The 10,266-nt window shown below is 41.8% G+C and overlaps 1 protein-coding gene across 1 annotated transcript; it reads right to left on the reverse strand.

The window, feature by feature from the left end:
• Positions 1-200: 200 nt before the first annotated feature.
• Positions 201-8,104, reverse strand: LOC311011467 (uncharacterized protein). Its single transcript, XM_084006416.1, has 3 exons — positions 7,673-8,104; positions 5,072-5,386; positions 201-4,983 (listed from the first exon to the last, which is right to left on the reverse strand). The coding sequence occupies exons 1-3, from the start codon at positions 7,790-7,792 to the stop codon at positions 4,810-4,812; spliced, it is 609 nt and encodes a 202-aa protein (XP_083862542.1). The 5' UTR covers positions 7,793-8,104; the 3' UTR covers positions 201-4,809.
• Positions 8,105-10,266: the final 2,162 nt, after the last annotated feature.

The following is a 10,266-nucleotide window of genomic DNA, read 5'->3' on the forward strand; positions in this document are numbered from 1 at the left end:
CTTTTCTTACAGTTACACGTAAACACACACACAGACACAACCTCACTGCTAATACTCAAACCCAAAATGTCAAATAAAACAATTTCCTCGCATCACTTTTGTTTTGCACCAAAAAACACAAAAAATCCAATCCAAACACACTGCTCACAGCTGTGAGCCAATCTGTTTTAAAGTCACGCACACTAAAGAGACAACTGAAATTATAGCCAAGATCAATTTATTTCAACCCACTCAGGAATGGAATCAAAGATAAATATGTCTTTACACCAAGAAAGTTTCAGGGAAACATTAGACACATTTCGCACATTTCATATTCACAATGCATTGACCAATGCTCTCTCCGTAATGTAAAATATATTTTATATTTTTGATAATAATAAGTAATCCTTAAATAAAAACAATAGGTTAGAGAATTTTTTTTTTTTGCTGGTTGCCATATTGTCCCTTTATTCTAATTGTAATATAATTAAAATCCAGTGCTGGTCTATGCATGTGTTGCCTAATCTATAACTTGTCATTCACGTTTACATGTTGGTCTTTCGTTTAAAGGTACAATGCAAAGGATAAGATACTCCTTCATGAGTCCCACGGCGAGGACATTTACAGGATTACAGCAGCAAAGAGGACAGTAACAAGAGGAGGTTTTGGGTTCACAGCAAACTGAACAAATATGTAGTCCATCAGAACTAAAGTGGCAATCATTTTACTTGTATGCGAGTCTAAAACTGCGATGCACGGCACAAGAAAGAAGCATGTTCCAGGCGCGCAATAAAATAGGAAAACAATGTTTTTGTGGCGATACATTTCTAGTGATGAGTCTCGGAGTGATCGCTATGACGACACATGACAGTCGAGAAGGTCTAGATAGTGAGCGAACCAATCGTGACAGATTATGAACGAAGCTTAGAGCGCTGCCTTCAAGGACATTTGAATTAGCAGGTTTGACTCAGTGATCCCCGATATTTATTATATTCAATAGCATATATATATATATATATATATATATATATATATATATATATACACTATACACACACAAATGGGAATTTTGCAACAAAAATGCCAAAAATGTAATTGGTTTTAGGTTCTTGAATATTTTTTTCTGTATTTTGAGTGTTCTCTGATAATACATATTGGACTAATTTTGAAATATGTCAACTTGGGCTCTGGAAATGTGTGTTCTAAACTTCATGAGGGACTTGGATATCAACAGGTTTGTGGATATGAACAAATATCACAACCAACCTCTTCAAGAAGCTGGTTGAAGGAATGAAAGAGTGAAGCTGTGTTCACACGGTCCAACAATCCACCACCACTGGACAACTTTGGATAAAACATATTTTGATGTAAAATATCAAAAAGTCACAAGCAGCTCCTGCTGTGTTTGACATGATAAATGACACGTTAGCAGCAGAGAACAGCGTACAAGCTAGTTGGAATTTTAACAGCTGCATGTAAACAGGAATATTAGTGGAATATTCATTTTCATCAACCATGTAAATATAGATTGTTTTCATTATAAAAAACTGGGCTATTTTTTTTAACAGAGACAGTGTTGCAGACTCGATGTCTGAAAGGGCCTTTCCTTGAAAAGCTCAAGACAAGTTCGTTTTTTTCCCTAAATCAGATTTAATTTGAGACACCAAGGAGACTTTTGGACTGCAGTGATGTTGGGAGAACCTAAACAAATTTGTCAGCCCAAAGATTAAATCTAGCTTTGGTGTCTGGTGTCCCGTGTCAACATTTTATCCAGGGACAGAAGTGCATCCAGCAGATAAAAGCTGCATCCGCAGGATGGGGATTATTACTCCTTGACCATTAACTCCAAAATCAAACTGCAACAGAGAACAATTAATAAGTACATGCAAACGTTGTGTTGACCATCGGGGATGAAATGGGGTAAATTATACATTTTTTATGACAAAGCTGTTCAATCAGCCTTTCCAATGTGAAAATCCCACCATCAACTCTAAAGAGTGTGGCGGCTTCCTACAGTATGATCGCTGCTTAGACAGATGCGATGGGAACCTAATCCTCTCTTTGTGCTACGAGTCTATTGTCCACAGCGAGCTCTCTGTGCACCAGAGGTCAAAAGAGAGGTCAGCTAGCGGTGTGCGGAGTGTAATGAACTACACTCGTACAGACACGCAGTTAAAAGTGTAAAAGAATTAGTCAGGAAAAGACTCAATCAATAGCACAAACAAAAACACAGCGCTGTACTTCGTGTATTCTCTAGGAAAAGGACAGATTAAAGTATAAAGACAATAAGGTTAAAGAGTGAAGACAGAAAGACAAATGTACTGGTCCAATAGAGAGGCTAAGTCCCGCCCCCTCTGGTGGACCACCATGGGACCTTATTTTACAAAATGTATGGTAAGAGACAAAATGTTTTTATCTCGTTTGCATTGTACCATAAATATATGTTTTGTCTAGAAAGTCTAATTTTGCTGTATAACTGTTGAAGTATCAGACTGTTAAAATACATACAAAAATTCGTAGCTAAGTTGCTAGCTAGCAACCCAAGCTAACGGCCATGTTGGTGACGTACAGAGATGTAGTTCACTCAGTGGTTTGATGACCGTACTTTCTTTCTGGAAATAAGGTACTGTGGGGAACACCGGACAGGGTGGGACTCCGCCTCTCTAGTCTTGGTGAAATACAAGTACAGCAGGATTCTTCCTTTCACCTTCCAAATGTGAAGACAGAGAATAAGATGTTAACTTCCCACACTGAAATGCTGCCACATACTATTACTATGTACTTCCTGCTTTTAGATGTTATCTCAAACTCAAGCAACTTCCTTTTTGGTCAAATTTGGCCAAACTCCTCGAGTCTTCCTGGTCTGGAGCCAACCAGACTCCAAACAGGGAACAGAGCTGGAAAGTAATTTTGGAACAAAAAGGAAAGTTTTATAAGATGAATGCGCTGTGTAGTCCAGCATGTAGCTCATCATCAGGGCAGATGGAAAAAGAATCCTCATCCAGGACCGTGAATACCATACATGTAATACTGCATTTACAGTACATCACATTATAAGTGCTGCGCTCTAAATCATCATTTACGATGTATTTGTGCTGTGTGGTGTATTTTCATTCTTCCTTTTTCTTTGGGTTTTCATTAAATCAAACGTCCGAATGCTTTCACGTTGCCTTCCAGTAACAACATTTATTTTTCAGAACCCTGAAAACAGTTTAGAGTAACCTGCATCGCTCAGGTCACAGGTGTGTTTATACTCCAAGTGCTTCTACCGACAGTTTATCAACCCACATGTACTAAATAAAGCATGTGACAAGGCATCCTAAAAATGTAAACACACTAAACATTTCCTTGCTTTTCACGCAAACCACTGAAGCACCATTAAACACAATCGGAGTCTATGGCTGATGCTAATTTAATTGGTAGAGCAGCCCAAGTTAGACCGACCATCACAATTGAATCGACTACAAGTTGCTTCAACTGCCCAATGGATGGATAATGGATACATTTTCAGCTGACTGATTTCAGACCCAGTCAAAATGGGGTGTGTGTTCATATTGGCCACAGTGACGAGAACATTATTTCTGTGCCGCTCTTGCAGGGCCTCAGTGGTCCAAACCACGTGGCATGAATTCAGATGTCTGGATGATGATGATTATGTGCAGTTTGTATGTGTAAAGGTGTCTATACTGAATATAAATCCTACATATATATATATATATATATATATATATATATTCTTAGAATATTTAAATTTGCTCCTATACTACATGTGAACATAACATTTATCTGTCCAGCCTTGTTGTCCTCGTCCCTAACTTCTACTGTGCTGATAAAATAAAGCTAATTCTGATTATATATATATATATATATATATATATATATATATATATATATATATATATATAAACAGCATTTTTTTTCATTTCCCTCTATGAATTCAAGTAACAATGCACGTTTCCAGTTATTTTAAACAAATAAAATCTGAAATAAAATCAATAAATAAATGAAAGCAGACTAAGATATTCATGAAAACATGCTTTTATCACTTACGTTTGCAGATTTCCACTCTTATGTGCCCATTTGCATGTCCACCAGTTGGAATATTGATGCTGCAGCACCACACTTGTTGCTTCCTCAACACTGTGACATGATTTCATTGCTAATAAAGTGGCCTCAAAACGTAACAAAATTATGAGAACAAAAGGATAATTTGACATAAGCGTTACTGAGGAAAATCAAGAAAGAAAGAAGGAATGCATCATAAACACTAGAGGGAGCTGTAACACGTGTTTTCCCCTTCATACACTGAACATCCCCAGATAATAACCTATGTGGAATGATTTACAGCCACAGTAGTCAAAAGGAGAATTCCATTCTCCCTTTTATGTGAATGCGGCCCGTGGTGACTGATTCCTCTGTCAGCTGCAGTGGATCCCGGCAGTACATCTGAAATAATAACTTTATAACTTTTATCAAAGGAGTTCATGTATGAACGTTAGAAAACCACATTTACTTTTCATGCTTTCTGAGTTGCCAAAAGTATCAAAATATAACAGAAACAAGATGCGCTGTTAGATCCCAACTCACAAGGTAAACAATAAATATATAAAGATGTATGAGACTCCGATATGCCTAAAATAAACCTGTTTCAAAGGTTATTGGCTCTGATAAACACGGTTATTGTCTCATGCTCCCTGTGTTCATGCTCTAAAAATAACCAGAGCCGCTTGTCTCCCGCTGTCAGCAGGGATCTGTGTCTCTGGCTGGCTGAACACCTTGCTTCCTTCCCTCAAACGCTTCCTCATTCGCCCTCACCGCTGCACACACATCTCATCTCCTGGCGCTCCTCGTGCTCCGGGCTCGCATGGTCCTCACGCGCTCCTTGGCCGTCACCGAGGGCAGGGCCTGCAAGGTGGTAATGGCCGTCTTGGTCCAGTAGTCCACCTCTTTAAAGATGCGGTACACCCAAAGCTTCAACTCGAACAGAAGGGTCGGACCGTCTAACTGCCAACAACAAGGGGAGAAAATCAAAAAGCTCTGCCCGCCGCTCTTTCCCCATCATCATGACACCTTTGTCGGCAGCAGCACCTACCTCTAACCCCTCTGAGCTGGGAGTCAGGACCGCCGCACCATCTGCAGTTTTCAGGAGCTCTCCAGTGTTGATCAAGAGAAGTGACAGCCTGTCCTTCACCATCTTCCTCTGGGTCTCATAATCACCCTTCTTCCCATCGCCCAGCTCCTCTTCTTCTTTGGCGATGGCTCGCTCCAGCAAGCTGCGGCACTGCAGCAGGGCGGAGTGGAGACGCCAGAGCTTGTCCCTGGTGTCCAGCTGGGAGGAAGGAGGAGGTACGGACACCAGACGACTGTCGGTCCCCGTGACGTCCACCGTGAAGCTCTCCTTCTTCCTCTTGAGGGGGAAAGAGAGAGGGTGGTAATAAAGAACCGAAGGGAGATTTGGGGAAAGGAAGAAGAGGAGGAGTTGGAAAGCAAAGTGCTTGTGGAACTCTCCTGAAGACGATTGTCTATAAGGCAACAGGGATTTCCTCCTAATGCAAAAGGAATTTGTTCAGGCTCATTGATATCGCTCCAAAGACTAAAATATACTCAAGACAGGAACTTTTTTTTTTTTACTGTTCAGCCTGATTCCAGTATGCTTTTATTTATAAGTCAACAAGTAAATGGTTGAAATGAGCAGGTTAAAAGATCACAGAAGCAAGTAGAGATATATACCATAGGAAAAGTTGTGGTGTAAAATATTACGGCCTCCATGTAAAAGTCAACATCCGAAACACAAAATAATTTGGGGAATACTGCTATTCACTACAAGTCACGTTTGAGAGATACGTTAGCTTAGCTTAGCATAAAGAAGGAAAACACTGGGAGACAGCTACCCTGACTGACCATGTATTGCTTTTTGTTTTTTTTTTACATTTTGGCTTGAACAAATGAGATACGACATTTTAGATGTGAGCTTTGATGAGCTTAACAGATGCCAGCCAAGCTAGCCGTTTCCAGGCTTTATGCTAAGCTAAGCTAATCGAATGTTTAACACAAAACTAAATTATATGACAAACTGTTACTTTCTTGACTTGAAAAAATATTTTTTATAATGACAAGCATCATATGTGTACTTCATAGTAGAATTCAAACGGGATAAAAAAATATATTTGACTACCTTAGATATATTTTTTTAAATTAGCTCCCAATGGGAACATTGGCGGGACTTAGCCTCTCTATTTCCCAAAATACTGAGCTATTCCTTTCACATGAATATAAAATCCATGCCGTTCATCTATTGCTAAACTATGCATCACAAAGACGGTGGCTGCATTCAGAGCTACAGTATGATCTGTCTGACGGGCCTCTTCACATGCCCGATTGCAGCTGGCATCAGCTTTTCGTACTTGAGTGAGTTGTGAAGTGGAGAGGCCTCCTTGTGACGTTGCACTGAGGCATTAACATTGAACCCTGCGTGACAGAGCGGCCTAATGTGACCTGTAAGCTCTGAGAGTCAGGAGGGGAGTTAATGTACGCTTCTCAGACTGCACAGGGAAGGTGATTCAGGCAGTTATGCAATGCTGCAGCCACAGGCAATATTCTCATGGATCATTGTGATGAAAACAATTTCAGAGATATCAAACGGATGTTGCATGCAAGTGTTTTCTCACCAAATGATTGGGCAAGAGACAGAAAAGTAAAATCTGCATTGGATCTATGTGCTAAAGGCTGAACGATTTCAGAAAACGATTCCTCCCAGCCAAAGACACGCATAAAAAATGTAAGAAGACAAAGGATTGAGGGAAAAAAGGAGAATCAAATCTTGGGAGTAAATGTCAGGCTGGCCGCTCCCTTGCTTCCAGCTGAACACTTGAAAGGAAGGATGAGGCAGCGAACTGGCAGGAAACCAAGACGTTTTAATAGCCGTAGCTCTCACACCTTTGGCCAGTGGAAAGGAGACGAGGCTCAGAGGCTTGAAGGCTTGGAGGCCAGGCATCGAGGAGTTTGTGCCACAAAAACACCCACCTCTGTCATTCCAACTGAGATTCCCCCCTCGGCTCTGCATTCCTACCCCTACTGTCCTACACATCACCTCTTTCTGTTTCACACACACACGTGCATAGACACATTCCCTCCCTCCCTCTTATCTTACTTTTGCACGCATCCCTTTCATTGCTCTGTGTCCATGCACTTCTTCTAACACACAGTCACGTGCATGCACGGATGACACCCATGATGCGCGCACACACACACACACACACACACACACACACACACACACACACAGAAAATCTATTAATGTTTCATTTGACCTTGGCCTAGTTCTCACTCTGAAACCCACCCGCAACCTGCCAGTACACACACACACACACACACACACACACACACACACACACACACACACACACAACACAAACACACACACACACGTTCGTGTTTTCATGATTTTTGACACTACATTGACATACATTCATTTCCTGGAGACCAACCCTAACCTTAACCTTTGCCTCCACCTAAGTTCACTCTGAAATGTAATGGTTTACGTTAAGGGGGCATGCAGGCGCGAGGTCCCGCAAGGTGTTATCAGATGTCCCCTTGTGAAAGGTAAAACACACGCGTGCTCGCGCACACACACACGCGCGTGCGCACTAATGTGCTGGCAGGTAGCAGCAAGTGGAAACTTCCAGCTACTCACATAAAGTTCCAGTAAGATGGAGACCTCGTAGCGCAGCTGCTCCGCGATAGCGGTGGCCCGGGACACCGTAGTCCTGCTCAGATCCGAGCCGGTCACACCTCGAGTCCGCCTGGCTGCCATCAGACCTCCAGCTGGGTTTGGGACACAACGAGCCGCACTGGTGGCAGGAGAGCAACAAGACCGCTATTGTACGCCCGCCTCATCCCGACAACACCGGATTCCCGGTCATGGTTCACGTCGGCGCTGCCCTTCCGTCCCCCCTTAATTAGAGCCGCTCCTCTTCTTGTCTCGTGGGTTTCGGTAACACGAGTTTCCCGGTTTGTCCGCTCACTCTTCGGTACTTCGGTTACAGACGGAGTTAGCAGCCAACTCTCCGCCCGGGAACCCGATGCCAACAGGCTGGAGGAATTTAACGGGACGAGCGGGGGCGGAGGGGAGTGGAGGGGGGGATGAAAGGAAAGGAGAGGGGAGGAGAGGAGGAAAGGAAATGAAAGGGGAGGAGAGGAAAGGAAAGGAGAGGAGGGAGGAGCTCATCAACTTATTCATGAGGAGCTTATCTGACTTACTGGTAGTGACTTGTCTGCATTTAAGGACTATTTCAAGAGAAAAGTATCTATAGCACTTTAGTAGACCCATACTGGAAATACTGGCTCAACTACCACAGGCCTACTACAGTTTGGAGGTACTTCTTTTTTTCATGTTTGTTATTGATGGCACTTTTAACACCGTCCTATCATCTTTAATAGCACAACATGCAACAAACAAGTCATTTAAAATAAAATAAGTACAAAAAAGGCTTTTTGTCTCAACAAATGTGTACATCTACATCATCTGTTCAATTACTAACCACATTACCAAACTGTATTGAAAATTCCTCCAACCCTGAAATAGAGAAATTAGTAAACCATTCACTTCCCATACACCTATAACAGAAAATGTACAGTATATGGAGTGTGCCGTTCACAGACACTTCCGTCAATAATAAATTGTACTAAATTACACACAAATCATCTATCTTGTATCTATCAGTTTACAAATCAGCTCAATCACTTACAAGAGGAGAACTGGACAGGCCAGTGGGAGGGCATCGACCCAGCAGCAGGGACAGGAGGAGCACTGCCAGAGCCCTACAAATGACCTTCCACAGGCTACTGGTACTGACCAAACTGTCAAAAACAGATTCCATGAGGGTGGCGGCCTGATGTCCTCGATCGGGACCTGTGTGGGCCCTGGGTTTCTCTTGGTACGGTGGGCCCTGGGGTCCTCCTGTGGGCCCTGGGTTCCTCCTGATGCAGTAAAGATTTTCAGCTTGAATAATTCCAATGAACTGCCCGTTGAGCAACTTCAACACTAAAGTGGTGCCCAGGCCTGAATATGAATGCATGCAGCAATAATAGTATTATAATAACAGTACCAGGGGCCAGTCTGAATGACTGAGTTTGATTAGGGACAGGACGAGATCAGGTTTTATCGCAGATCCATTAAAAAACACGCAATAAGTTAATCGTGGTGAATGACGTTGTGATTTCTGACTACGTTAATTAAAAAAGCTTGAAACCACAAGTTCTAATAAATGACCATAATGGGGAGTTTACCAATGTCTTCTCTTCATCAAAATAAATGTCAGTGTTCATGTCAGGATAATACAGCAAAGGCAAGAGGCCTTCAATGGCCTTTAATTTGAAAAAACAAAAGTTATCCTACGAGTAAGTGCATATTAGAGAGCAGCTCATAGTAGACATTTTGAGAAAAGCAACAGGTGCAAACTGCTGGGTTTGTTTCATGTAGACTGCCAGGAAGTTCTGTTAGTGAGCAGGGGCATGCCTGATGCCAGAGCGCCACCACAGGCTATTAATACCAGTGTATGACATGCCAACATGGATTCTCAACTTGGATTTTGTCATTAAATTCATAATAAACAATTTGACAGTTTATTAATTGATTCCACAAGGTGACAATACTGATGTAGCGCAGGAACAAATGCATGAGTTAGTAATCTGTAAGGAATCCTGGGAGCATAAAACAACCAAACGCACAAATAACAAATAATAATGTGCGGCCAATTGCTCTGTCAGTTAGCATTGCGCTAGCTCTGCTGCACTTAACTACTACACTAAAACCGTACTCCTTGAAACAGAGGTTTTGGAGTTTAACACGCAGCTGCGCACAAAGTTGAACGTGATTGCTGTGTAATGACTCACACAGGATCAGCTGATTCCTAGTTAAACTCGGGTTATGCTTCGAAAACCGGAAGTACTCTGATTTCTAGTTATACCCCAGCAGATGCAGTCTTAACTTAAAGGTGGATGCATTTTGTGCTATAATTACCAACAAAAACGTAATGGGAATGTAAAGTGAACTTGGAAAATAATGTTAAAATATATTATGAAATAGATAGGCTACTGGTCTGGAATCTGAATCTGCCCTGAATCTGCCCCAAATCAATCAATCAATTACTTGTCATTGTTTTCTCTTAGTGTGCATGCAAACGTGATTAATTCATTAATTGAAGGCAAATTAATATGCGAGTAATTAGGGTAATTTCACGCCTATACATTTTTGCAGAAGGAGAGGGTGGTTAGGATGAACATGTT

This window comes from Eutrigla gurnardus, assembly GCF_963514095.1.
Source record: "Eutrigla gurnardus genome assembly, chromosome: 3".
NCBI classification, from domain to species: domain Eukaryota; kingdom Metazoa; phylum Chordata; class Actinopteri; order Perciformes; family Triglidae; genus Eutrigla; species Eutrigla gurnardus.